The sequence below is a fragment of the Drosophila guanche genome, unplaced genomic scaffold, assembly GCF_900245975.1.
Source record: "Drosophila guanche unplaced genomic scaffold, DGUA_6, whole genome shotgun sequence".
In the NCBI taxonomy this organism is placed as follows: Eukaryota; Metazoa; Arthropoda; class Insecta; order Diptera; family Drosophilidae; genus Drosophila; species Drosophila guanche.
In genome coordinates, this window is record NW_022995743.1 from 954568 (window position 1) to 981142 (window position 26575).

Here is a 26575-nt window from a genome sequence, read left to right on the forward strand (position 1 = left end):
GAGTTCCCAGCCGATCAGCCCTAAGATCTATGGCATGTCTGACTCTCCTGAGGGGGAAACTATTTTTAGCACTCAGTGCGCGACAGTTCCTCTTTCGGTTGTTGTGGTTCGTCTTCTGTTGGCGGCGAAGCTGCGAAAGTAATTAATGGCTCTGTGACAGGGCAGTCGACCGAAGCGGAGGGCAGAAAGGGAACAAAAGAGAGACAGAAGCAGAAGCAGCAGCGCCGGCAGCGACATCCAAGCAGGCAAAGCGGAAGTTGGCGACCTCTGCTGATCACAGTGGAAGGAAAAACTAAATAAGATACATATTTATTTTGGCCTGCAGTGGGATGATGATTAATGTGTGGGTCAGTTTAGATCTTGCTTATAGCTGATATGAAGTAATTCTTCAATATTATTTCACTCGAAATTCTGCTCACGCATCCCACTGTGACTGCATTGGTGGCCTGCGTGCAGGGTACAGGGTCTGCTCTGCTTGCCTGCTCAAGTGGCCTGCCGATGTGCGAGGGTTGCCACCGCATTTCAATTGGTTTGTTTAGCGCTGAAACGGGACTCTGTCTGGGAAGCACGTTAGTGGCGAGAGGCGCCACAGTTACGGCACCGTGGGGCGCATGTCCCTGCCCGCCTACTGTCCTGCCATCCAACTGCCATCTCTATCGAGCCGGGGCGGCATTGTTTACGTTTGCCACTCGCACGGCACCTGCGCCATGGGGACATAAACACACGAGGCGCGTGCCCCGAGACTGAAGCAAACAAGTGGTCTGGTGTGGTCTGGTCTGGTATGGGCGTCGCGTCGCGTCGCGTCGGTCGTGGCCACGTTGCGCGGGCCTCCCCAGGTCCTCCTACGCCACAGAGGACAAACTGTTGCCTGGCCAGGAGCCACCCACCCGTAGGCCACGTATCGATTGGTCGAGGACATGCGCAGAGGAGTCTCCACTCTGTGTGTGGATTCGATGTCGATGTAGACACAATAATTGTGGCAGGGATTCGAGTCAGAACGCTCCTGTGCCTCGTGCGAAACGGTTTACTTCACATCAAAAGCGCTTCCGTCGAAGCTCAGCTCTCTCTTTTTCTCTCCTGTGTCTCTGTGTGTAAACGAGTGTGTGTGTGTGTATATGTTGAGATAGAGAAAAATTAACTCATTAAATTAAAAAGTGACCGAAATAGCGGCCAGACAACTGCAACTGGAACAAAAGTTAGCCCTTGAGGTTCATCCGCATCAGCATCAGCATCAGAATTATTTGCATTCTGCGTGAAAGTGGCGGACAGGGCTAGAGGAGAGGAGTGACGGAACGTGGCACGAAGTGGTGTTGCTTTTGTTGTCTTTCAGTTGCCACACATTTGTACACCCACGCACAAGAACACACACACACACACACACGCACACGAGACTTCTGGGTGGTGAAAGTGAGAGTGAAAGTGACGCCTCAGCGAAACACCCAACGGGAAGCCCACGGCTCCTACAGTCCAGAGCTCGTTCGACTTGAGAAAAGCAGAGAAAAAAAGTTAGTTTCAAGGCGGAAAGTCAAGCGAAAATTATCATAATTTCCACAATCTAAACGGATTCTAATTCTAATTCAATTAATTGCCTCTCCTCTCTCTATCCTTCTCCAACTCAACTTTTTTCTCTCAAAATGTATTCCCCATTTATGTTTCCCGTTTCTTCTTTTTGAGCACCCACACATATACACAGCACAATTTTTGGCTTACTCCACCCGACACCCGACACCACCACCCTCTCGGGAAAGTCACCACCATTCGGAATTTGAATTTGAATTTGAATTTGAAACTTGAACTTATACATATTGGCATGCTGTACACTCTTTTGTGGCACTTAATTCTTGATCCATTTTTGGTGTAAATAATCGTACTCGTTCCCTGCTACTTTTTCCAAGTTAATTTCCTACTTTGCTCACTTTGGGACTGCAGTAATACTCACTCGTCATGGTTCAATAATTTAGTAAGCAAACGGACATGAACAGTCCGTACTGTGAATAACAATCTACCAGCGTGGGCCAGTAGACGAATTCACATTGCAACAGGTAAGTACATACGATGTGGGCAGTGGGCAGTGGGCAGTGGGACACAAAATCCATTTAGATTTAACCAAACATTCAGGTAAACTTGATTACATTTCTCCTTTCTACCCCCTTTGTGTGCCACTTTTGACCTTTCAATGTGCATGCCCTCTCCACCATACCCCCTCCACTCCACCCATTTCACCTTATAGCAAAACTTTTCCCGAAGTATGCAACAATCTTTGCGAGGCTGCTTGCTGCCACGCCCCACCCTGAGCACCCGCACCCGATCTTTGGTGTTGTTTGTGAGCCTGTGTTGTGGGACCTTGTCTGATGACATTCCAGGATGCCTTTCGCTGTTCACCGTTCACCGTTCGCCCATTGCCTTTTGCCTTTATGGTAATTGCACTTTATTTGCCAGTTAGCTAGGTGTATGCTAGCCAAGGACGCACACGCGGGGCAGGTGCGACACGCACGGCTGGGGCTGGGTGGGCGCAGACGCGTGTCTGTTTTGGGATTGGCCGGATGCGGGAACTGGGGCTGGTACAAGTGAATTACAATTTAATTACCAGCCAGCAAGCCGTACTGTCTCAAAGGATCAATAGGGAGCGCTCGCTTTCGTAGCGCTCCTCCCCGTGTATGGGGATATATTGAGGAATTATTTATAGAATTTTCAATTAACTTTGCTCCGATGCTAAAGCCTCTCTCCCCCCCGCACACACACTCTGCCTGTGTGCGTTGTGCTTGTGATTGCAGTAAACCCAAATGCCAGAGGCGCTGTTACTGCTCGGCATGGCTGACGCAGAGCCGGACCTATCGACGTTCGAGAACAAAACGGGACTGGCCGAGGACATGAAGTTCCTCGCCTCCATGCCGGAGCTGTGTGATGTAACCTTCCTGGTGGGCGACACCCGAGAGCCCGTCTGTGCTGTAAAGGTATGTAGAATGTTCATGTCCTCCCCCCATTCCATCATCATCATCATCATCCACCCACTCGAAAAGGGCAGTCAGTGTGTTTGTGTGTGTGTCCGAGTATTGAAATCAGGTCACTGCGTAATCATCAAACAGCCTCGACCCTAACAGTAACCCCCATTTACAGTTACAGTTACAGTTACAGTGGAGCTTGCTGGACAAGAATTACTTGAAATACTTTTATGGCTGTTCCCTTTTCAAGCAGTTTCACTGTCTCTCTCTCTCTCTCTCCCTATCCAACAGGCTGTGCTGGCCTCCCGTTCCCGAGTGTTTGCGAAAATGCTTTATGCGGCGCCATCGCCGCAGCGTAAGCGGGAGACATCCACGAAGGAGAACAAGCTGCGCCTCTTCCTCAAGCGTTCCTCGGAGCCGCTGTTGAATCTACAGAATGCCGCACAACAGGTTCGTATCCGCACAGCATATGTATTTATGTATGTAATGTATGTATGTATGTATTCATTCATAATCGATTACCCTAGGGGGTAGTGTGGTTACCCTCTCGTGTGTCTAAAAGGAGTCATCCTTTGTGTGTGTGTGTGTGTGTGGGTGTGATGTGATTTTGCATTTTGCTGTGGCCTGCTGTGGCCTCCTGTGGCGTGCCTCATTGGGTTTCGTGGGGTTTTATTCATACTTTCGGTTCAACTTTCCCCATACTTGCATTATTTCGCGTATAACATTACTCATTATTATATCTACGATAACTTACATTTTGCATATCTGATAATCCGTTTTAATGATGCGTATCAATGTTCTCGTGCATTCTCTGTTGTTATCATCAATTTATCATCAATATCAATTATCCCACCCACTGTCCGAACCCGAAACCGAACCCGAACCCGAACCCGTAACCGAAACCCAACCCAATAGAGAACCGGTTTCACCCAACAATTAGCTCCGATAACCGAGGTAAATGTCCAACTAACCAACTAACCAAAACATCTGTCTTTTCAACCTCTCTCTCTCTCTCTCTCTCTCTATCTATCTAACTCTCTCGCTCTCTTCTCTGTCTGTGTGCGTAGGTGTATTTGCATTTGTATTTGTATCTGCATCTGTGTCTGTTTTTGCATTCGTTTCTGCATCTGTGTGTGGGTCTGTGGCTGCATTTAATCCTTTCACGAGCTTTTAGCTAGTCCTAGCTCTCGAATGTACCATAAATAGACTTTTGTGTTATTCTTGGATGTGCAGGACAATGCTTTTGTGACATTAAAGAGTGCTGCACGTTACTACTGCACCATTTGGATGTTTGGATTAGGCATTAAGTGATTGTTGGGGGAGTACCTCCGATGGGAATGCGCAGGAATGCCATCAACCTCCTTAACCCAACTGAACTTCCTCCACATCGATGTCTAGTCTGAGCTCTCTCTAAATCTATGTACTCCTGTCTATCTGTGCAATGTGTTCCCTAGTTTGGCTTACTTCCTGCACCAACACCGTTTGCTCCTACTCCTACTGCTCCCCCTCCATCCGCTTAGTGGTTCGTGTTCTGCTAGCTCCAATATGTAGTCTCCCCTCACGAGTGTCACAGTGTACTAATCCCGCGCTTGGATCGACTTTAGCCCACAGGTCAGCAGCATCAGACGCTGATCATTGAGGAGTTCGAGCCCGACGTCTTCCGCCAGCTCATCGAGTACATCCACACGGGCTGTGTCACGCTGCAGCCGCGCACTCTGCTGGGTAAGTGTAGAATCCCTGTAGAATCTTCAAAAGACCCCTGCCAAGAGGAATTGCTCTCTATCTATTAGGTGTAATGAATGCCGCCGATTACTATGGCCTGGAGGAGCTGCGTCGCGCCTGCGCAGGCTTCGTGCAGTGTTGCATCAATGTGGACACCGTTTGTGCGCTGCTGGCCTCCGCGGAGCGCTACATTCAGTACAAATGCACCAAGACGCTGGTGCAGAAGGTGCTCGAGTTCGTGGACGAGCACGGGACAGAGGTGCTCAACCTGGGCAGCTTCACGCTGCTGCCGCAGCACGTCGTGCGCCTCATCCTCGCCAGGGAGGAGCTGCGTGCGGACGAGTTCACCAAGTTCCAGGCGGCGCTGATGTGGAGCAAAAAGTATTACGACAACAATCCAGTGAGTGGCAGCAAATCCAACTTTGTATCCATTCCAAGTGAAACTTTAATTCCTCTGCAGAACATTGACATCAAGGAGATTCTGGGCACATTCCTGGAGTACATACAGTTCCACAAGATACCCGCGAATGTGCTGATGCGAGAGATCCATCCGCTGAGCCTGGTGCCCTACGCGATCATCATGAATGCCTTGGCCTACCAGGTGGGTTGCTGTGCGCTTTAGTGCTTGTGGAATACCCCGCTTTTGGCTTTGTTCGTGTTAACTCAGTATCACTCACTCACCTCACACCTCATCTATCTATCTATCTGTCCTGTCCATGTCCATGTCCATGTCCATGTCTTGTCCATCCCCATGCCATCCAACCATCCATCCATCCAACCATCCATCCATGCCATGCCATCCATGCCATCCATCCTGTTGTCCCCCTTTATGTCTGATTCTACAACTTGCAGGCAGACCCAGAAAGCATCGACCCCGGAAAGCTGTCTCCCAACTCTAGCCGAGTGAGGCGCGCCCGGCAGAACCAGGGACGCTCGATGTCTGTGCAGAGCTCGCTGGACCCCTACGGCTCCAACACCACCCTCAGCTCCAGCGGCAGCAGCGACCCCACCAGCTGCGCCCCTCACAGCAACTAACATAAGTTGAACGGCCCCTCCTCCTCCTCGTCCGCCTCCCAGCCCCACCAGCACCGCCACCGCCACCACCACCAGTCCCTGCCGAAGATCCGCAAGGCCAAGTCGCAGTCCTTCCGCTCGCGACGCAGCCCCTCCGAACGGCGCAGCCCCAACCTCACCCTCAACACCACCGCGGCGGGGGCCAGCAGCGACAAGAAGCGCAGTCCGCTGACGCCCAAGAGTCCGGTGCCCACAGAGCCGGAGTCCAAGAGCCCGGGCAGCGGCTCCCAAAAGACGCCCACCACGCTCTCCCGCCAGGGCACTCTGCGGGCCTCCAGCCGGCGCAAGAACAGCGGACAACTGTCCATCTCCCTGGGCACCCAGGGTCGTCGCAGTCCCGTGGGCACCAGCGATCGCAGCCCCCAGGGCCGGCGCAGTCCGCTCTTCCCCGGCAGCAGCAGCGGCCTGCGATCGCCCAACGACCAGCCCAGTCCCACTGCCAGGAGCCCAACGGGAGAGCCTCGCCGGAGCAGTCCCACCTTCAGTGTGCACACGCAGGAGCGTCGCTCGCCGCTGGGCGCCAATGCGCCCACGGACTTCGGCTGCCAGACGGGCTTCCCCGGCTCCTCCCGGAGAAGTCCCACGTCGACTGTCCACGTGCAGGACATGGCCACGGAGCCGGAGGAGGCGGGCTTTGTGGGCATGAAGCGACCCTCGATCGGCCTCTTCACACCGATCTACTTTGCCAGCGAGAAGCGCTCCCCCATGGGCATGGGCATGGGCATGGGCATGGGCATGGGACTCATTCCACCTATCCATGTCTCCAATCCGGCCGAGACCTACAAGAGTGCGGAGCGGGAGCGAGAGGCGGCGGAGGCAGCTGCCCGAGAGCTGGAGCGGGAGCACGAGCGGGAGAAGGAGGCGGCGCAGGCGCAGGCACAGCCGCAGGAGAAGAAGAGTGTCATGCGGGAGATCCTGGCGTTTGTGCGAAAGCCCTCCAAGGTGATGACAACGCGAACGAATCGCTTCGCCAACGCCTTCACGCGGGCAGAGTCGGGCTCCTCCAGCGGCCCACTGATCCGTCAGAGCACCTTCTCGGCCAGCCCGGCTCCCTCGTCCACCGCCTCGAAGAGCGCCGTGCAGAAGCAAATGTCGGAGGTGGGATTCGAGCCGAAGATGTCCCTCAAGTTTGCCCACTACACCAAGATGAGCTTGAAGCTGCGGCGATCCGCCAAGCGGGACGAGGAGGAGAAGCAGAAGCAACAACAGCAGCAGCAGCAGCAGCAGCAGACGGGGAGCTCGGCATCGGGCTCCAAGCGGCCCAGCGCGGACTCCAATGCGGGGATCATAGAGCAGGTAGGTGGCTCAGGAGGCTCGGCCTCTGCTTCAGCATCGGCCTCGGGCGAGGAGCTGCCCTTCGAGCTGGCCAATGTCCACTTCGAGAAGGTAGGTGAGTCCTATATCAAGCATGAGCGACTCCGGGAGCTAGTCGAGCCGGATCAGGAGACAGACACGAAAGGCGGAGCCTCAGTCGAAGCCTTGGCGGATGGTGAGCCAGAGCCAGAGCCAGAGCCAGAGCAGACGGATGCCGCCATGGCACAGTTCGTGGAGGAGGTGACCAACTCCCTCAAGGTGGTGGCCCTCAATGGAGAGGGAGGCGCCGCTGTGGTGCATCACTTTACGCGCCGCTCGGAGAGTCGGGAGCCCATCGAGCCGCGAATCAGCGAGGAGCACGAGTCGGACTCCAACGATCTGATTATCCCGGAGGAGCTGCGGGCCGAGCTAGTAGAGATCTTGAAGGCCTATGCGCCAGAACCAGTTTATGTTAATCTGCAGGCGCTGCGGCGCGAAACGGATGAGGCGGAGGCCGCCGCCCAGGCTGTGGCAGAGGCGGCAGCGGCGGTTGCAGCTGCAGCTGCAACGGCAGCGGCGGCAGCCTCGGCCCCGCCCGTCAAGCAGCCGCTGCAGTGTCCTACTATTGAGTTTGAGCCGCCGTCGCGTCGATCCTCCTTCGATCCGCCACGCTCGCCCTTCCTCGAGCAGCTGCGCAGCCCCGGGGGGGACACGGACACGGATCTGATCAATCTGCAGCGTCTGGACTCGGGCGGCGACAGCTTCGAGATGGTCGAGGGTGACCGCAAGTCGAGCCGCGCCGAGTCCAGCTTCGACTGCCCGTACTCCTCGCGGGACACCAGCTTCGATGTGTCCATCTCGCGTTACCAGTCCACCAGCTACGAGGATCAGACCTCCAGCTTCGAGATCGTGGACACGGACGAGCGCCACCGACGGCCCGTGGATCTGCGCAAGAGCTCCATCGAGCTGGTCGATGCGGAGACATTCCAGCGGTCGGGCTCCTCCTGCGGCAGGAAGTCCTCGCTGGAGACGCACTTCGACTACACGCCCTCGGAGACGAGCGGCGTCACGCCCGCCCGCTCGCCCAACTTCCCGCTGATGACCAAGAAGCAGAAGGCCGAGACCTTCCGCCAGCTGCACATCTCACCCTTCAGTGCCTTCTCGCGGGCACGCAGTCCGCTCTCGCAGCAGACGTCCTCGAACTACAGCTCGCGGGACAGCTACGACTCGAGCTCCTCGTACCAGGGACCCAGCCACGGACCCAGCCACGGCCATGGCCACGGCCCGTATGCCGATCCCAGCCGCAAGCACTTCCCCCTGACCATCAAGCGGGAGCGCGACCAGCGCGAGGAGGAGGTGAAGACGTTCCTCTGCACCGACCAGCGCTGTGCATCCATCTTCGAGCCGCGTCCCAGCTCCGTGCTCACCCAGCAGCTGTCCACGGGCTCCATGTCCACCCCCTCGGGCTACACGAACGGCACGCCGCGCATTCCCAGCAGCAACGTGCCGGGCGCCGTGCCCTCCGCCGCTGCCTTGCCCCCGGGGCAGCTCCACAGCTGCGGCTTCTCCAGCGGCAGCGAGTTCGAGCCACCATCTCCGAGGCGAGCGGCCAGTGCCTCGCCCAAGCACACCTTCACGTTCCGCATCGTGATGAAGAAGGTGGACAGCTCGCCGGAGGCCCTGTGCCCGGAGAGGCATCGATCCCGCATCATAGATCGCTACCGACGGCGCGACAGTCGCCGCAAGCGCATCCATGAGGCGGGCAAGAGCTTTTAGGCGGGAAGGAGGCCCGGGCCCCCTTAGATAGGATATTGGAATCATTTACTGTGAACCTCATGAGAATTCATTGCGGCAATCTCTATATGTATCTTCTTGGATATGTTTTTGACAATCTCAATGTTTAATCTCAAGCTCATCGCAAGAGTGTTGTCTGTAGGCTTAAGTGAGAATTCAAACTCAAGGCGTTCAATAATCAAACTTTATAAAATGGTTCTGGTTTTAGGCCGTTTCGAAAAGCTCTACCCCAAGCCGGGCACTATTCGGCCAACCCGAAGTACCAGTTTGTACAATCTGTGTACCTCCTCCTCCTCGATTATAGAAGGGAAACACTGCTGATCAGTCGGACCGGAGGTTCGATCCAGTCGAGACATAGTTGATTAGAAATTGTTATTCTAAACGATCTACAAATGTATGTGAAACAATAATTCCTCCCACGATTTACCTGATTACTATTTAAAACAATAGATCAACAAACATTTATTATATAGAGTATTACGATAATATATGTATTGGGACTTGGATGGAGCTCCAAACTTTGATGTTGTAATTATTGTGGAAACATACGTTAAGTATTTGTGCATTTTTACGTGGTTCCTGTTGTATATGCGTATAGCTATAGGATATATACAAGAAACACTCCATCTGGAGGTGGCAAAACATAATACAAATATTTAAAAATAAATATAAATGTAAGCCCCATGCAGATTGTATTCGTAAGATCTAAATGTAACCGAACTGCGCGGCTATTGCAAGTGGGGAGACATGTAAATGTCCTTATTGTTTACATAGTTTGTTCTTAAGAAAGAGATCACACATATTGTACGTACAAACGTGTGTACTTGAAGCTGGATTTGGGGCCGTACTTAAATCTTAAAGACAAAAACTCGCGCATTATCAAATGAATATTTAATGTTAAACTTTGAGCGACATTTTTGGACTCTGTGTTTGTTGGTTAAGCGAAATCCCACAGAGCAAATCCTACACTTAAGCAATCCAAGTATCATTATTTACAAGATATTTATTATGCATAAGATATCAGCATTTTACAGGTAATTCGCATTACGCATTATGAGCATTTACTTCTAACCACAACATACACGAACATGTACCAGAATATGTACTCGAACTCGTACTCGTATATGGTATGTGACCGGCACTCGAGACTCGTAACCAACCAGAATTGAATGCCTGTAGAATCGTTGCTGTTTTGATTTGTAGTTGCTTGCTTTCGAAACTAAAACTAAAACTAAAACTAAAACTAAAACTAAATTCGGTAGCAGCACGCTTGAACAGTTTGTAGTGCTAACTGAGTCCAGAGTCCAGAGTCCAGAGCAGCCAACTACATTTTCATAATGCGACCTTCTTCTATTTGCAGCATGATGGTTTTTTGCAGAGTGTCGGCTGCCGATCAATCGGAGGAGGACTACGAGCTTACGCATTTGTTCTATCCGCTTAGAAGGATATAGAAAGACAGAGCCCTTGAGGATGGATAGATGTTGTCGTTCATTTGTTAGACTAACTCCAGTTCCAGTGTTTGAATGTACTTTTACTTGTACCCTTTTGTATTTGTAACCGTTCTTGTTATCGATCTTGCGATCCATCACACATACACACATACACACATACACACATACTATATACACACACATATACCATACATTATATGCGTTCGTTTTTATTGTAATTTGAGACAAAATAAAGGCAATATTTCTGTCGTTAGCTCTGTGCTCTGTGTTAGAGTTTCGCATCCACGTGAAGGGCCAAAACGCCATCAAAGTCCTCGGAGCCGATGCTCACGAATGCGCGGCCATCGTGGCCCACAGTGACGGACTTGCCGCTGCAGGAGCCGTTGATCAGATCGCCGGAGATGACGTCACAGTAGACGCCGGCGGGCAGGCAGGTCTGCAGAGTCTCTGCGAGACTGTACAGATTGTTGTTGATGGCAATGAAGCCCTTGGAGCCGCGGCAGAAGGCAATCTGGCTGTCGCCATTGTCCCACCAATTGGTGACTGGAGTGTCGCGAACGGCGTTCTTGAAGCCCACCATGTTGTAGATCTGTCGCCAGCGGTGCTCGCAGATCCAGCCATTGACGCAGGCGCCATCCGAATCGAACTCGGGCGAGATGAGCTCCTCCCGCGCGTTCTGGGGCGGGGCCGAGTCGTGATCGTCGAAGGCGAAGGAGCTCATGACGCGGCTGATGCCGTACGGATAGGCCAGGTGGAAGGCGGTGGCCATCTTGTACTGCCTGGGGGTCTTGTAGGTCAGCACTGCGCCGCCATCACGCTGGTTGTCGTGGTTGTCCACGAAGGTGAGTGCCTGCCCGGATGAGAGGAAGCCCCAGTCGGTGCCCCAGCTCTGCAGCCACTTGAGGGCGTTGTTGCCGCGGAAGGCGTTGCCAATCTCCTCCGAGAAACGGAACTCGGTGACGGCTCCCAGGCTGTTGTACTCCTCGCGGGTGACCTCCTGGCCGCCATGATCGATCACCTCTTGGAAGATGAAGGGACGTGCGTTGTGGGGGAATCCGTGCTCAGTTTTCAGATCGCTCAGGCTGCCATAAATGAACTAAACGAACGATCAACTGGGAGTTAGTGATGAGAAATAGCTACAGGAGCGAGAACTCACCTCCAGATCCTCGGAGGCCATGTGCTTGGCGGCATCCACGCGGAAGCCAGCGACTCCCAGCTCGATCAGATGGTCGAGGAACTCAATGAGCTTGGTCCGCACATGGTCGCGGCTCTGGTCGAGATCCTTGAGGCCCACCAGCTCGCACTGCTGGATCTGGAAGCGATCGTTCCAGTCGTAGATCTGGCAGCTCGGATGGAAGTCCTCGGCGGTGTAGGGCACTCCCGCGAAGGACTTTGTGGCGGGATCAGCCTCAGTGCCGGCCGTGCCCACGGCCTGGCCGTCAAAGTCTGCGGACATGTGGTTGAGCAGGACATCGACGTAGATGCGGACGCCCGCATCGTTGCAGCGACGCACCATGTCCGCGAACTGCTCCTCGTTGCCCGAGCGCGTGATCAGCTTGTAGGAGATGGGCTGGTAGCGCTCCCACCAGGGCCGTCCCGGCGTCACGATGTTCTCGTTGGCGGGACTGACCTGCACGCCGGCAAAGCCGCGTGGACCCAGGAAGTTCTCGCACTCCTCGGCGATGTCCTCCCATTGCCACTCGAAGAGATGGACGATTGTGTTGCGGCTGCCCCACCAGTGGGGATTGTGCTGCGCCAGCGCCGAGCCAGCGGCCAGCACACAGAGTGCCAATGCGAAACTGAACTTGAACATGACTGTAGACGATGGCCCTCGAGATCCTCACATTTATAGCCAGCCCTCCATGGGGACCCAATCTTATCGCGTGGCTTTTCTTCGCTTGGGTCCAATTTACGATGAGCAGATGGTCCCCTGAAGTGAGTGCAGATTTACGATGGACATCGGCTGACCTATGGCAATAGCTGATAACGAAGCAAATTTCTGCCACGCACAGGCCGCTCCATCGCGCCGGAGGGTTTCGACTCACAGTTTCTGTGTAGATACAAATGTGGACGGACAGTCCTTGAATACTTAATTCAATGCGATCGATAAGTATACTCCACATGTGCTTATACATTTTATGTTTATTTTATGATTTTGGGGTAACCTTTGCCATGAATGGGCATACCCAGCGAAAACATCAAACAAACATGATCAGATTTTGTTGTGTTCTGTTTTGAGGCGATAATTGTAATGCTCTAATTTATTGCTGAGTTTTTCCGCACTCTGATTACGATTTGTGAATTATGAATACGGATTTGTTGGGACTTTTATTTGTTTTGGGCTGGGCGAACTTTGGGCCCTCCCGCTGCAGCATCTGCAGCAGATTCGTGCGTGCTCGACACTCCTGCAGATAGTTCTTGCGGAGAATAATCGAAAAGTAGTAGAGAATCTCCACCACGGAGAGCATGCTCATGCCCACAAAGAGGCTGAAGGCGCTGCCCAGGTTGGCTGCAAAAGAAGCACAAGATTTAGGGGAAGTAAAACAACTTCTTTGTTGGATAAACCTACAAACCAAAGTGACCATGTTCGAGAGCAGATCCTGGCGAACGCGCCGATAGCTAAAAGAGTTGATAAACACATGCAAAATGCCATCATTCTCGGCTATATCCGAGCTGCAACGGGGGAAGCTGTGTAACCAGAGGAACATGTTAGCCACAGGGGAAACTCACTAGAAGGGATCCACCACCGGCATATTGGTATGGAGCGGAAAATTGGAGATCTGAACATCGTAGTCAAAGTGTTCGCAGGTCAGTGGACAGTAGCATTGAGTGCTTCTCTCTCGCGTGATTATGTTGGCTGTAAGCGGAGAGGCTAGCTATAGATCTATTACTTCTCTCGCCTGGCTGGCATACCCACCAAAGTTATCCACCAGACAGGGAATATCCCGGAACGAGCAAATCCGATCCGCGGTGCGATTAAAGTCAAAGAAGTACGTGTGGCAGCCGCAGAACTTGACCATGTTGGTCACGCGGCAGTTGAGCTCGCAGTTGGGGTAGACGTAGTCGGGGAAGTAGCGCAGATGGAACTCATTGCCGAGGACACAGTTTCGCTCCTCGATGGTCAGGGCCTTGACAGCCGCCGAGCAGAAGGTCTCCTCGGGTCGCAGGGCGGCGAAAACCTCCGTGTTGAAAGCCACGAACTTCGAGACAGCGTGGGCACTGGGAAAGGCACTGGTGTCCTGAATGAGTACCATCACGCCATACGAATAGGACTGCAAGGGGTCGTAGTTGTCGTCCTGGTACCGCAGGATCACCGACAGGCCATTGCCCAGACCTCCAGCAGCTCGTTGAGCGGTGAAGTTGAGTCTGCAAAGAGAATCAGGGAGTCTCTGAAGCAGAAGCAATCATCCAAATGGGAGTCTCACCCCTGCTGGCGCAGATTGAAGGAGCAGCAGTTGCCGAAGAAGGTCTTCGAGAGCTGAAAGAGCTCTGAGCAGGCCACAATCCTTCCATGGTACCGACAACGGTGCAGAATCTGCCGGCAGTCCCAGCGCAAGTGCTCGACAAAGTCCTCAAGTGTCAGATTGTTCAGCGACAGCACCGACTCCATTTGCTCGATCTCCCGATCGGCAAAGCGTGCATCGTCCAGCATAAAGCCGTAGAAAATGTTCAGCTGCCGCAGGATGCCAGCCACATCCGCGCCCTGAGGCAGTCGCCTGTCCAACCAACAGAGAGGAGAATAAATCAATCGGGGGGCTCAATGGGGCTCATTGTGCCACTCACAGCGTCTCCAGAAACGCCTTGGACTTTTGCATATTGAAGAGCACCTCTGGGCAAATGGTGACTGGGGGAAAGTAGAGGCTGTTGATGGGCGTGTAGTCGCTCTCCACATTCATGCGGGTCGGACTGCTGCGAAAGTCCACGTAGAAGGTGTGGGCCATGGCCACGGCGCAGCTGAACATCACCAGCGAGATGAGCAGCCACACGAAGTGCACAATCCGATTGGTGTCCTCGTCCCGGGTGTACCTCAATCCGTGGATACTGCTGGTGGCGCAAAAGTCCCTCCAAGTGCGCCGCAGCGAGCCCCTCAGTGCGGACACACCCAAATCCACTTGCTCCGCTGTTAGTTCCTCCTCGTGACCCATTGGACATTGGACTGCAGCCATTGGGCGTCCTGCATGTGGCTTTTTATGCTCCAGATGTCTCCAGTCGATTGACAGTCGACAACTGATTATTAATTTCGAATTAGGAATCGATTGAAACACTTCGAGGGGGGGGTTTGTTTGGCTTTAAGCTTTAAGCTATGATAGTTTTTAATTCTTTGATATATTTGGTTGCGTTCCTTTCAATTGAAGTTAGCAGTTAGCAGTTAGCAGTTAGAAGACTAAACTCTGTCTCTATCACATAAGAAAATTAAATATATAAGCATTTACAATTTAAATAGCACTCGCTGCTCGATTCGCCCAACTACGTTGCGACATTTTGTGGCCTTGCTTCTGGGGTTCGGTTTACTCTAACAAATTTCTCAATTGACGATTGCTGTCTGAGGAATATCTATCGATGATGGCTGACTATCCGTAGTAACAACACTTTGCTTAACACATACATAACTAAAACAAGAACTTAATTCTAAGCGTGTGTGCACAGAGGTCACAGGTTAATACTACTGCCTGGACTCGGTAGCGGTGATGGCCTGTGGCATGCTCAGCCTTGCTGGTGAGGAATTCGCTCCGTTGCTGAGAGCCGCCTTCTGCTCGTCGCCCTCGGGGTTGTCCCAGTACTGGCGCTCGCCGGAGCCGAAGATGTTGTAGAAGGTGCCGCAAACGATGTACACCAAGGCGGCAATGAAGAACACAATCTGCCACTGTCCCATGATGGGCTGCACGAGAGAAAGGAAAGCCACTTTAGTAGGGATGCCAGAGATATAAATCAGCTTTTAGTTCTCTTACCTTTGTGTGATCGCTGATCAGATTGCCCGCCGCAATGGGTGCCAGCAGACCCGCCATATTCGCCGAGCAATTCGTGATGGCCATGAGGAAGCCGGCGAAGCGTGGCGTCAGGTCCAAGTGGTTGATCTTGAAGCCCGAGTAGATGCCACCGTTGAGGCCCACGCCGATAGTGAGAATGGCCAGGGTCAGGGCCCGATCGCAGCCCGTGTAGGAGGCGGCAATCAGCGCTATGCCCGGTCCGTACTGGCCAATGCTGTTGATTAGCTTCCTGGTGGCTGTGTGGGTGAAGCGCTTCGAGCTGATCATCCAGTCGGCAATCACCGAGATGAACATGGAGAAGAGCCACATGGCCAGGTAGGGCAGCGAGCTCAGCAGACCGTTCGACTTCAGGGAGAAGCGGAGCACCTGCTTCATGTACGTTGGCAGCTCCGTCATCAGAGTCTCGTAGCCGTAGTTGTGGCCCATGTGGGCGAACAGGATGGCGTAGAAGGGCATCGACTTGAGAATGGCCTTGAACGGAATCGGAGGACTCTGCGTAGAATCCAAAAATTAGTTTCTGCTGCCAAAAGTCTGTTCACGCAAGGACTCACCTTGACCACATCCGTGCCCCAGAGAGCGTCGTTGATGTACTTCTTCTCGCGCTCGTCAATCTTGGGATGGGCGCTGGGGTCCTCGTACACAAAGATGAGGAATGCAATGGACCACACGGTGCCCACGATGCCAAACACGTAGAAGATCGATGGCCAGCCGCCGTCGAAGCCGTATTCAGCCAACAGACCCGAGAGCGGCATAGAGATGATCGTTCCGAACTGAGCTCCCGCGTACACGGCGGCACCCATGCGAGACCTCTCGTTGGGCGGAATCCACTTGGCCAGCATGGCGTGGGTGCAGGGCACAATGGGGCCCTCGCCCAGCCCCTGAATGAAGCGAACGGCGCACAGCCCCCAGACGCCGCCCTGACGAGCGGCCACGGGCACCAGGAAGGCAAAGACCGAGTTCACGAGCATGCCATAGCCGAGGAAGCGCAGCGAGCCGTACTTCTTGGCCAGTATGCCGAAGGGGATCTGGGTGATGACGTAGCCGTAGAAGAAGGAAGACAGGATGTAGCCCTGAAGACTCGAACTCCACGCGAACTCGCCATCCTGAGAATCGTCCTAAAAGGTAAGGATTGAATGGGTTAGAAAGTGCTAGAGTGGGTAGCGTCCGAGGGGAACTTACAATGGGCAAATCACGGTCTCCGCACTCATCGACGGCCTCCTCATCGTTCACCTTGATGGCCGTGTGGTTCACCATTGCCACAATGGCCACCGACATGTTGGTGCGCATCACATAGGCATTGGCCATGCCCAGGAAGAGCATGAAGGTCACAAAGTAGCGCGTGGCAAAGCATCCTACAAAGAGAAAGGGGAATGTTATTACATCAGAGATTTGTGTCGAACATTTCACATCTTTCTCCCTCAGCGAGTGAGTGCGTCAGTCTCTGACTAATGTGCATGAATAAATTAAAATTTAATTAAGCAAAAGCAAAAGGAAAAGCAAAAGGAAAAGCGGAAGTGTTGTCAACAGAAATAATTGCTAGCAGAGAATTTCGTTCGCTTTTAGGAACTGTGAAAATAAGCGAAAATCGAGCAGAGTGTGGCAACAACTACGATATTATCTACGCCATAATCTAGGCTGGGGTTTACTTAGCCCAAGGTTCGTTGCTCGGAGAGTGAGAGAGAGATAAGATCTCACGATGCTCTGTACCTCGTGTGTACCTATGACTCATTGCAGAATGGGGAGTGGGTTGACAATTGCCTCACTTTCCGATGCGGTGTGGTGCGGTCTCTGGGTGTCACTTTCCTCTATTCATTCGATTTAACAGCCCCAGAGTCGTATTCGGAGATTGCTTATTTATTGTTCTAACGATAACTGCAACTGAATGCAGGTGGAGAGGGGAGTGTTCATGCTTGTATTGTCATTCTGTCGGCATTTTTGAGAGTGTTCGATAGGTCTCAGCGATCGGCCAGGTACAGTTGCGATCGCTTTGCCTGCGGCTGGGTTTGAGGATTGTGCAATTGGCTGGTGAAAAATGAAAGTTCGAAGCCAAACAACAATTATGGCATACATTAGATAGTAACTGTAATTGAGGCAATTTATTTCCCCAGCAGTCTCCCAGCCCAGTGGGTGTGCTGAACCTTGCCCCCCTCCAGAAAGTGGAGTTCTATGCTCCCAATAGTCTGACATTTTCTTAGGAATTCCAAATAAATAAAGAAGAAAACTGCAGTAAAAGCAAAAAGAAACATAAACAATGGCCGGGCGGCGACAAAAATGCTGATTTAAATAAATTAAAAATATTTTGGGGCTGCTTTCAGCGATAAATCGCGCGATTTTCCCCCCTCTCGACACACCCCATGAACGTCTCGTGTTGCACAATCGCCGCAGCGTTCGCTTTGGTTGTCGCACGTGTATGTCTCGAGTGGCAGAGTTTCTATTTTCGAATTGGACTACACTTGCCCCCAAAATGACGTACACGCACAGTGGGGATAGTGCCACAACGAACACAGTTCCAACTTCCATGAAGAACGCTTACTTTTGGGTGTGTGGTCGCGGTTTTGGTCCCAGACCAGGACATGTCCATCGCGATGCCGATGATTCAGTGTGCTGCGGCGAAAGGGCATTTTGTCGCGTGGCACATATGCTGATTAGGTCTATGCTAAAACTAGATTCGAGACGTGTTCGTGGGCTTCTTCGCTTGAGATTTCACGGGTGTTAATACTTTTTCCGCACACGCTTAAACCATTTCATTGTCTATCTGTAAACTTGGCCGGTGTGGGACCGTAGCATTGCGCGGGCAGGACAGGCGATTTGAAAAGGGAAACTGAACAATTATATTTCACTTAACGTTGCGTTGCGCTAACCCCGACGTTGGCTAGAGAACTGACTCGGAACTTTGGGTGGCGGCGGCCGGCTCGTTCGTGTCGCTGGCGTTGCTCTGGCCCGCGGCTTCTCCTACTGAGCGCCGACCGTGGCGCTGCCTTCATTTATAAACTCTGGTGCTGTGGGTTCTCGTGGGGCACGGCAGCAGTGCTCTGCCCGCTCTCGGTGCGGCCCGCCGATTACATCAACGGCGCTGGTCAGCGTGATTTTGGGTTTTCGGTGATGATTTTCCTCTGCACTAATTTAGCGCAACGATGGACATTTCTCTCACTTCATGGTGCAGCGCGCAACCCACGATTGATGTCAACTGCGAGAGTGAACTCTACAGATATTGGGATATAGTACACACAGATCTAATTATATCGATCGGACGTAAGCGTCACACACATCCAGATCTCGTGACTGCGACACATGGAGACTGCTCTCAAAAAACCATTCGGCCACTGCCTAAAATATGCACAGCTAAGTGATTCTGTGATATTGTGGGGCGGGGAGGGGGGAGCAATGGAAATATTCTAGAACACAAGTCGTAATAGTTCGGGAGAGCATACTCCACTTGCCCGAGTGCCCCCAACGAGGGTAAATGCCATGAAGTCATAGAAATGCCTCATCGGAGGCGCCTCCAGAGGTGCACATTCTAATTACACTAAAACAAATTATATTCTGGGCGGTCGGTCATTGCGTGAGCTTTGTCAAGTTCTTGCTCATTTTTACAGCCATAAACACAATCGGCACGGGCTTTTGTTGTGATGTGCTTCAATGCTTTAATTATTCCGGCAAACCGCAAAGCAAAACAGAGACAGTTGAAAAACTAAAAATAGCTTCAGTCACGCTTCGACTCGCTCGCACACTACGAGCCAAGTGCAAGTGGGAGTGTGTGTGCGAGTGGGAGTGCGTCCAAGAGACAGGCACGTGCTTGTCGGCTGCTTCGCCCCCGAACCGATCGCACCGACTCACAATTGAGCTACATCTTTGAGCTCGCGTGTAGAGCATCTCTCTCGCGCTCTTCTGCGGCAGCTTCTTGACAGCTGTCTCGTTTTTATTTTGTTTCTCAAATGGGTACATGTATGTATGTACATATGTATGCACATTGGCATCACGTTGTGTAGTTGTATTTTTTGGCAAAGAGCCTCTAATGGAATATTTTTTGGTCAGGCGACAGTACAGCACAGAGTACAGTTGTGCGCGCTCGAAGCAATTAAGTGATTTTTCATAATGCCTGCCAGCTGTTTGTTCTATTTTGGGATGGACCATCCATCAGGGCGACAATTAAACATCATAATGACTCTAAGTGCTACCTGCTGATCAGGAATCTATTGGGGGTATCATAAGTACATCATTTTTACATAGAGCTTGACTAAACTTTCTCTGCACTGCCGCAAAGCTTTTCCGCAGCATGCTTTCGGGCTGAGCTTTTCAGCTTACGCATAACGTAACTGTGATGGGAATTAACCAGACTCCGTGGAATTCTGAGTACTAAAAGTGCAACTCAGACACCGTTTGTTTATCTATATAATTTCGATTCTAATTCGAACAAATACTGGTCTCTCACGGGGGCTTCCTGGTATGGCATTGTGCCGGGGCTAGGTGCAAAGCCGATTGGCAAATATTGTCAGGCATTAAAAGAAGCAGCTTTGTTTTGGTGCGCCGACAAGGTTACGTGATGTCTGCTGAACTGATGAATGGATTCTATCGTTTTTATCCGACGGTTCCACATGGGCGAGTGCCAACTGTGGCAGCACTGACGCTTAATTGCTCTGTATGCGAAACTAATTTGTATTTGCCGTTCGCTTCTTCCCTTTAACAGTTTTTAGCAGTTCCCATTACCATACACTGAATGAATGTCTTGGCTATTTCCGAGGTGGTGTGCTGCTCTGGGGGGATCTGGGGGAACTGGCAATCTATATAAATAGTAACATGCACAATTTGAGATGAGCTGAGTAATTTGCTAGCCACTTGCCAGTGGCATGGCGGCTACAACCAAATCAAAAGAAACGTTTTGCTAAACGTCGCATATGTCACGATCTTAGAAATAACCCAAGGAATTTCAACAGTCCAATTTGTGTGTTACCCTCTTACTCTCACTCTGCCGCTCTCTCCTGCTCCTCCTCTCGGTCCCTGGGTCGTGCTGCTCTGCTTTGTAAAAGCAATTTTCTAATTTATCATTCGTCTCGCCACGAGTCGGGCGGGTCGGGATGAGCTGTAAAACGCATTACGCCAGAGACCCCGATGACAATACACCCTATATATGGAACGGATATGGGGCTCAACTCGAGCGCAACGTTGAACAGGTCGCTGATTGTATTGTTTATTGTGTGGGAGGTTGCTTCCAGCCACCCATCCAATCCAAACCCAACCCATTCCACACCCCCTGGCATGCCGACTGGGTTTTCTTGGGTATTCAAGACTAGATGCAGCTGGGGTCAACGAAGTCCCAATTAACCGATTGCATGTCAGTCGGAATATGCGAAAATTGAAAAATTCAAAACTTGGATAGCCAAGCGAATGTCAATATCAGGGCCAAAAGCCGACGACATGCAAAAAGTTGTCAAGCTGCCAGATCGAAATTGCTCAGCAGAATGTTTGCCGGAGCAGAGCAGAGCAGAGCTCTGTTAACACCCAGAACTGTTGCTAACAGAGCGCAGCTCTGCTGTTATTGCAGCTCTGCTCCGAACGAAAGTAAAAATGCGAAAAAGTGAAAAGTTCTCGCGATGGAATTCCAAGGCGAATGCATTTCCCCGGCTGACCTTAGCTCTGAATGGCGCGGGTGGGGCATAAACGAGTTTTTGCATTGCCTTGCAGAGTTCATTTGCACAGTTATAAACACGTACCATACCCGGTATTTGTCGAGATTTATGGCTCTGTTTTGGGTAGTTTTTTGCTTTTGTTGCTCGACATTTTTGGGGCTATGCCGGTAACCGGTTCGACCACAAAAGGCAAACGGGTAAGGGAACTCGGGCGATGATCTGTGTCAAGTGTCGGGCAGACCATGATGACGATTTCCAGTAAGGAAAGAGCTGCGAAAACATAATAGACACTGTCCGCAAATGAAAAGAGAATACGCAAATTAGACAACAAAAGTTGGCAGTTATTGACTCAACTGTACTGCCTCCCCCCCCCCCCCCCCCCCCCAACCGTTTTGGGGGGACTTTAGTGGGGTCTGTGTCTGTGTCACACGTTAATTGGGAATTTGGCTCACGCGTTGGCGACTCTGTTATTAATGAATTTAATTTTATTTTATGTTATTTTCCTTTTCGGTTGCATTGCATAACAAATAACTTCCGTTTAGCGGCGACCCTGGAGTCCCTTTTTGGCGCTTTTCAAGCTTTTGAGATATTTCAATCAAGTGGATGCCAGGAGAATCATTGAGAGTCCCATTCAATTCCCAGTTTCTCTTCTGATTTGCTTAGTACAAATGTAAATTATATGCCTGAGTAGTCAGCACAATACACAGAGAGACAGAGAGACAGAAAGACAGAGAGACAGAGAGACAGACAGAGGAGCATATAGTCGAGTGAATTGTCATGCGAAATAAATAGGGCAATTACGGACTTGGATATAGCATAGATCATGCGAAATGGATGTTGGGCGTATAATTGCGAGCACAAAAAGGGGAAGTGTAGAAAACTGCGATTCAGATTCAGTTTAATACTTTCATTGATTGCTGGGTTTGTTTCCTATTTTTCCAGTATTCAATAAAGAACTCATTGTGGTAGGATAATTTCCATCAGACTAAGCTTTCGTTGATAATTTGTGGACCCATTCTATCTCTTTTCAACAAATGAACTTGTAAAAGGCAAATGCTTAGATAGTAAATTATCTCAGCAATATTCAGTAAACACATTTTGATAGGCTCTCCCGTTCCACGTCTGTTACTCACCTAATGGCGGCTTCTCGAGATCCTTCTCGGTGCTCCCACAAATGGCCTCCTTCGATGCGGACATCTTGTGTGTTTTGTGTTGGTTGGGGACTTTGTTCAAGTGTGTGTGTGTTCAAGTTAAACAAGAGGTGTTAAAACCAATTGATTGTGGCTGCTGTAGGCGGAGCGCTTAAATATCACAATACTGCACGGAGTGTGTAAGATTTATGAACTGTTTTCAGCAGGAGCCCGATCGGACAGGTCTCAAGACATCTTCTTTGCAGATGTATCTATGTGTGTGTTCATGTACCCGTATGTATCGTTATCTTGGCTCACTGTTGCTCTCTTCACTCGCGATCTGCTGTGGCTGGCAGCTTGATTTGTTCTGATTGTCACTCGGTGGCTAGCGGCCTTTAAATAAGCCGAATGGAGACGGAGACGGAGACGGAGACCGAGTGGCTGAGGCTGAGCCTTCTGTTTGCACGATTTATATTCCGTTCTGTTTGGCTTTGCTGAGAGATCTGCGCATGCGTTCCCTTCGACGTTGCCGTTGCCCCGCTGTACGGCGACAGCTATAGCTGGTCGGCAGATCAAGTTGTTAATCTGAAAGCAGAGCAGACATCAAATTAGTTTGATAAATTTAGCTGGGTGTTTCAATTGATTGGGCAAACGCAAACGCCAAGTGTTTGCTTCATCCTCCGAGTGAGTCTCCGAATTATCGGCATTTGATTTCACGAGTCTCTCGCCCCACGCACGTTTTCCCGGTTAACAGAAAAGTTTACTGTCAAATATTTGCCATGATTCGACTGATTTGCGCGGGATGTCGTATGATATATGAGGAGCGAACTGGGGTACAGTCTGGCACCCGATTTCTTAGTGTTCTGTATGGGGAGGGAGACCTTGAATACTCTTCTTTTTTTTCGGCAAGGCAGGGCCCGGCATGCAAGGCTACTCAAATATTTGCATTGGGGGTTTAAATGTGAGGGACGTTTACGAGTAATTGTAACGATTCAATGCAATTAACCTTATGGCTATGGCTATACTTATCTTGCGGGCCTCACACATTGACAATTTCTGTCCCCTGGTGATGATGTAATTAAGTAAATCTGCTACCTTAAAGATTTTCCCTTTGGATGAAACTGGTTTGCGATTCTAGGTAAATCGATTACAATCACACTTTATAACTGAACAAACCCCATCGCCACACATACTCGGACACTCCATAACAACAGTCGAGCACTTTGGGTTTCTGTGAGTGGAATTTCAATTGTTTTCGCGTTGTTTTGCACGTCAGAGCGGCCCAAAATTGAATTTTGGAAAGTTTCATAAGTCGCATATAACAAACAAAATTAAAAAAATAAACCTGCGACGGGAGTTTGAACAATCTGTTGTCCGCCGCTGATTTGTTTACGTACATTTCTTAGAAACGAAACCCCAATAAGGCCTTAAACAGGTTGCTGTTATGCTGTCCCAAAAGTCTGCCAAACAAGAAGCACGCCAAATGGCTAGCTAATTGGCATGGAAACACACCAAGACTCCTATACTCCGACCTGATTTCTTCGGAAAGATAACCTGGCTAACACCTCTATAGATAGCCAGGGGAAAGATTTCCACTCTATTTAGGCAGAGTGGCACAAGAAGAGTTCTACGAAAAGGGAGGGCAGGGTATTGTTGTGTTTGTTCAGTTTGTTTTCATCGGTCTCGGGGGGAGTTTCTCACTTACTGTTTTTCGGATGAGACACTGATCTGTGCTGGGGGAATACCCCTCATTCATTCTTAATGAGTTGCTATTATTAGAAACTAATTGCGTATGTTTTAGTTGAATTAATTGAAAATGGAAAACGTGATCTCTACATTGCATAAGACCTTTTCATGGCAGAGTGCAAATCTATAGCGTCGTCTTGCACCGTCATTCTGTCACATATTTATCAATTTAAGGAATTAGCAAAGTTGCTTTTTAGGTAAATAGTCGCGACAAATACCGCACGGGCCATCATTTCGAAGACGGAATGATTTTGCAATTTTCGGCTGCTAAACGATCGCGGATGGACACTAAAACAGTCGCCAAATGTGGATCGCCAGCGGAGGTAGGTGCCCACCTCCTGCATCGGAAATGCCTAATCCCGCTTGCATAACCTACCTATACGTAGATCTTATGTAAATCGCGGCACCAGGCAATAGGTTCTTTACGATAATTACCCGCGACGTAACACGATTGCCCAAGTGAAAAGTCCCCTGCGATCGTGTCCAGGGCAAAGGGATTTGCAACCGCAAACGGGTATACATAAGAGAACACACATCCAAGTACATTGTTTAGCAAAAGTTATAAATTTAAATTGCAATTGTTAATTGCGACTGTCGACTGTCGACTAGTGCGCAGCTACAGGGATCGGTTATAGCTGCATTTTGAGAGCATTAAAAGTGCATTAGTAAATAATAATAAATGCACAAATTTATGGGCAGCCACAAAACCATATTTAATATTAATAAAACCCACTTCTGCGAGTAGCGCAAATTTATGAGTTTAATCTTAAACGCCAGTCCCCGGGTCCTTATCCGATCCACTCCGCTCCGATCCGATCCGATCCGAGCGTGCGCCAAAGGGGCTTTCGCCTCTCCAGAGTGTCGCAAATTTCAGCAGATAAGAAGAGTTCAGGTGGAGTTTTCAAAGTCCAATCCATGCTTGGGGGAAGTGTATTCTAATACCCGAAACGTGTAGAGAGTACATTGTAAATTCTCCGGCAGACAGATTTATTGCCGGATTGGCAGGAGGCAGGAGGACAGGAATTAGCTGAACTGGTTGCCATGAAAGCGGCCTATCGTTGGGACTGCCCATAAATCAAATACACTTATCGAGAAACCCTCATCGAGTGTGTGCACTCTCATAGATTAAACTCGTAACGCCCCTACCTGCTACCCTGTACAAACTCTGGAGTGTCCCCAGGCACGTGCAAAATGTTCATCATTCAACCGTTTTTTGGCCCAGCTATAGACTCGTCTGATATCAGATTGCCATACTCGTAATTATGACATAATTACGTTTATCGCCATCCCATAAACGTGCAGTCGTCAGCCAGTCAACGGCCGCATATTCGACAGCACCATGACAAGGCCCTGGAACCACACACAAAATTTTCCACCCACACCATGGCCGCGTTTTCTCCAGTCGGGTGGAAAGCCATTCCTCTGAATTGGTACCTCAATTGGAACCCTCTTAATTTATGATGATTTTATTCAACAATTGCTGCTAGCTTTTCTCGCGTCGAAGCGTTTTCCTATCAATTTCCATTTTCTGTTCGCATTCAGTTTTCAAGTTCAAGTTCTGGCCTGAGCCCCCCAACCTCACATTGTACACATTCGTTTCGGCCGAGTGACGCTCTGGGCTCTATGGCCGTTGCTTTACCTTTGATATTCTGCTGGCTCTGGGCTCTCGAGGGGTGGGAAACTGTTTGGCTTTGGTGGAGAGCAGGGTCTTGGCTTATCTGCTTATCTGCGCACATTTTCGCACTTGAGCCGGCGACTGCTTGCAATCGAATGGGATCGGAAGTCTATACTTTGAGTGACTAAAAGTGGGCAGTGGGCAAGTTATTTATCAACCCATCATAAATCATTCACTTCTCATACGAGTTCAAACAACAAAAGATCACATACACAACAAGCGATATTTTTTGTTCAGGAATGTAACTCTGGGGAGTACTTATTTAACTTGTTTTTTCTTTTTTTTTTTGCATATGGAATCATTTTAAGCATATTGCTACTTTTTTGAGGATTTAATTTACGGACTTTTAATCAGAAACTCACTCACCTCACACACACACACACACACACACGCTAGTACAAGTACACACGCGCTAAACACACTTCAAAAACAACTTTTCAAAAATGCGAATCAGCTGTTTTGCTTTAGTCTTATTATTATTATTCCTCTGACTGCTGTTCCCGTTGCTGGAGTTCGCATTGCTCCTCTCATGTGTCTTCCCCCTTGCTCTGCGCTCTCAGCGAATTCGCAGACAAAAACAGAGACAGTGACAGGAACGGGGGGGGGGGGGGGGGGGGGGGGGGGGGGGGGGGGGGTGAGAGTGACAGTGAGAGGAAGAATGCGAGAGGGAAAAGCTCCGCTCAATGGACAGGAACACAGTTATTCTATCAACTAGAAAACAGACTTGGGTAGACACTCACGAGAATGGTTTTTAAAATTCCATGGAACTCCAATGGAATTTTCTGTTGCTGGACACTTTCCACTACAGACGCGCGCACTTGGTTTGGAAACTTTCTTCTTGATCGACACCTTCGGGGCTGTGCTGTACTGCCAAGGCCGGGATGCAGGCAGAGTGCTGGTGCTGTGCTGTGCTGGAGCGGACAGTCTCGGACGAGCGCTAGCTCTGTAATGACTTACTACCTCAGCTAATTGAACGTTTTTATAATTCTGTTTCTGTTTCTGTTTCAGTTTCTGTTTTACTCACACCGGTGCGCAGGCGGACGCGGACAGAGGAAACACGAAGCGAAGCGTCGTTCGCGCATTTGATTCATCGGCCGAGCGGCAGCGCAGAGAGGAGGCCTGCTCGTTGGCCG

General features: G+C 50.5%; 4 protein-coding genes across 8 annotated transcripts; 1 reads left to right on the forward strand and 3 right to left on the reverse strand.

The window, feature by feature from the left end:
• Positions 1-1677: 1677 nt before the first annotated feature.
• LOC117586473 (serine-enriched protein) lies at positions 1678-10525 on the forward strand. Of its 3 annotated transcripts, XM_034276583.1 has the most exons (9): positions 1678-2042; positions 2775-2954; positions 3234-3392; positions 3858-3896; positions 4547-4664; positions 4733-5064; positions 5125-5265; positions 5517-5567; positions 5742-10525. In XM_034276583.1, the coding sequence occupies exons 2-9, from the start codon at positions 2784-2786 to the stop codon at positions 8805-8807; spliced, it is 4077 nt and encodes a 1358-aa protein (XP_034132474.1). In that variant the 5' UTR covers positions 1678-2042; positions 2775-2783; the 3' UTR covers positions 8808-10525. The 3 variants fall into 3 exon arrangements, with proteins under 3 accessions (XP_034132474.1, XP_034132466.1, XP_034132458.1); XM_034276575.1 differs by lacking the exons at positions 3858-3896; positions 5742-10525 and having other exon boundaries at positions 1685-2042; positions 5521-5695; XM_034276567.1 differs by lacking the exon at positions 3858-3896 and having other exon boundaries at positions 1687-2042; positions 5517-5825.
• On the reverse strand, positions 10461-12104 carry LOC117586467 (alpha-amylase-related protein). The gene is made up of 2 exons (XM_034276554.1): positions 11433-12104; positions 10461-11372 (listed from the first exon to the last, which is right to left on the reverse strand). The coding sequence occupies exons 1-2, from the start codon at positions 12087-12089 to the stop codon at positions 10545-10547; spliced, it is 1485 nt and encodes a 494-aa protein (XP_034132445.1). The 5' UTR covers positions 12090-12104; the 3' UTR covers positions 10461-10544.
• Positions 12105-12503: 399 nt separating this feature from the next.
• LOC117586539 (sodium channel protein Nach) lies at positions 12504-14421 on the reverse strand. 2 transcript variants are annotated; one of them, XM_034276703.1, is made up of 6 exons: positions 14060-14421; positions 13702-13992; positions 13194-13642; positions 13007-13133; positions 12846-12949; positions 12504-12785 (listed from the first exon to the last, which is right to left on the reverse strand). In XM_034276703.1, exons 1-6 carry the CDS (start codon positions 14419-14421, stop codon positions 12565-12567), a joined length of 1554 nt encoding a protein of 517 aa, XP_034132594.1. In that variant the 3' UTR covers positions 12504-12564. The 2 variants fall into 2 exon arrangements, with proteins under 2 accessions (XP_034132594.1, XP_034132584.1); XM_034276693.1 differs by having other exon boundaries at positions 13194-13663.
• A 162-nt stretch (positions 14422-14583) lies between these two features.
• LOC117584917 (putative inorganic phosphate cotransporter) lies at positions 14584-26397 on the reverse strand. Of its 2 annotated transcripts, XM_034274077.1 has the most exons (6): positions 26183-26397; positions 22025-22606; positions 16444-16616; positions 15816-16379; positions 15226-15756; positions 14584-15155 (listed from the first exon to the last, which is right to left on the reverse strand). In XM_034274077.1, exons 2-6 carry the CDS (start codon positions 22086-22088, stop codon positions 14940-14942), a joined length of 1548 nt encoding a protein of 515 aa, XP_034129968.1. In that variant the 5' UTR covers positions 22089-22606; positions 26183-26397; the 3' UTR covers positions 14584-14939. The 2 variants fall into 2 exon arrangements, with proteins under 2 accessions (XP_034129968.1, XP_034129960.1); XM_034274069.1 differs by lacking the exons at positions 22025-22606; positions 26183-26397 and adding an exon at positions 17798-18205.
• Between the last annotated feature and the right edge of the window lie 178 nt (positions 26398-26575).

Excerpts from the sequence above, each read along its gene's own strand:
- LOC117586473 (XM_034276583.1), top strand. The coding sequence starts at position 2,784 with ATGCCAGAGGCGCTGTTACTGCTCGGCATGGCTGACGCAGAGCCGGAC. Across the intron at positions 2,955-3,233 it reads AGCCCGTCTGTGCTGTAAAG|GCTGTGCTGGCCTCCCGTTC; the intron begins GTATGTAGAATG and ends CCTATCCAACAG. Across the intron at positions 5,266-5,516 it reads TGAATGCCTTGGCCTACCAG|GCAGACCCAGAAAGCATCGA; the intron begins GTGGGTTGCTGT and ends TACAACTTGCAG.
- LOC117586467 (XM_034276554.1), bottom strand. The coding sequence starts at position 12,089 with ATGTTCAAGTTCAGTTTCGCATTGGCACTCTGTGTGCTGGCCGCTGGC. Across the intron at positions 11,373-11,432 it reads TGGCCTCCGAGGATCTGGAG|TTCATTTATGGCAGCCTGAG; the intron begins GTGAGTTCTCGC and ends TCGTTCGTTTAG.
- LOC117586539 (XM_034276693.1), bottom strand. The coding sequence starts at position 14,421 with ATGGGTCACGAGGAGGAACTAACAGCGGAGCAAGTGGATTTGGGTGTG. Across the intron at positions 13,664-13,701 it reads TTCAATCTGCGCCAGCAGGG|ACTCCCTGATTCTCTTTGCA; the intron begins GTGAGACTCCCA and ends TCTGCTTCAGAG. Across the intron at positions 13,134-13,193 it reads CTGTCTGGTGGATAACTTTG|CCAACATAATCACGCGAGAG; the intron begins GTGGGTATGCCA and ends CTCCGCTTACAG.
- LOC117584917 (XM_034274069.1), bottom strand. The coding sequence starts at position 17,885 with ATGCCCTTTCGCCGCAGCACACTGAATCATCGGCATCGCGATGGACAT. Across the intron at positions 16,380-16,443 it reads GAGACCGTGATTTGCCCATT|GACGATTCTCAGGATGGCGA; the intron begins GTAAGTTCCCCT and ends CTTACCTTTTAG. Across the intron at positions 15,757-15,815 it reads GGGGCACGGATGTGGTCAAG|AGTCCTCCGATTCCGTTCAA; the intron begins GTGAGTCCTTGC and ends GATTCTACGCAG.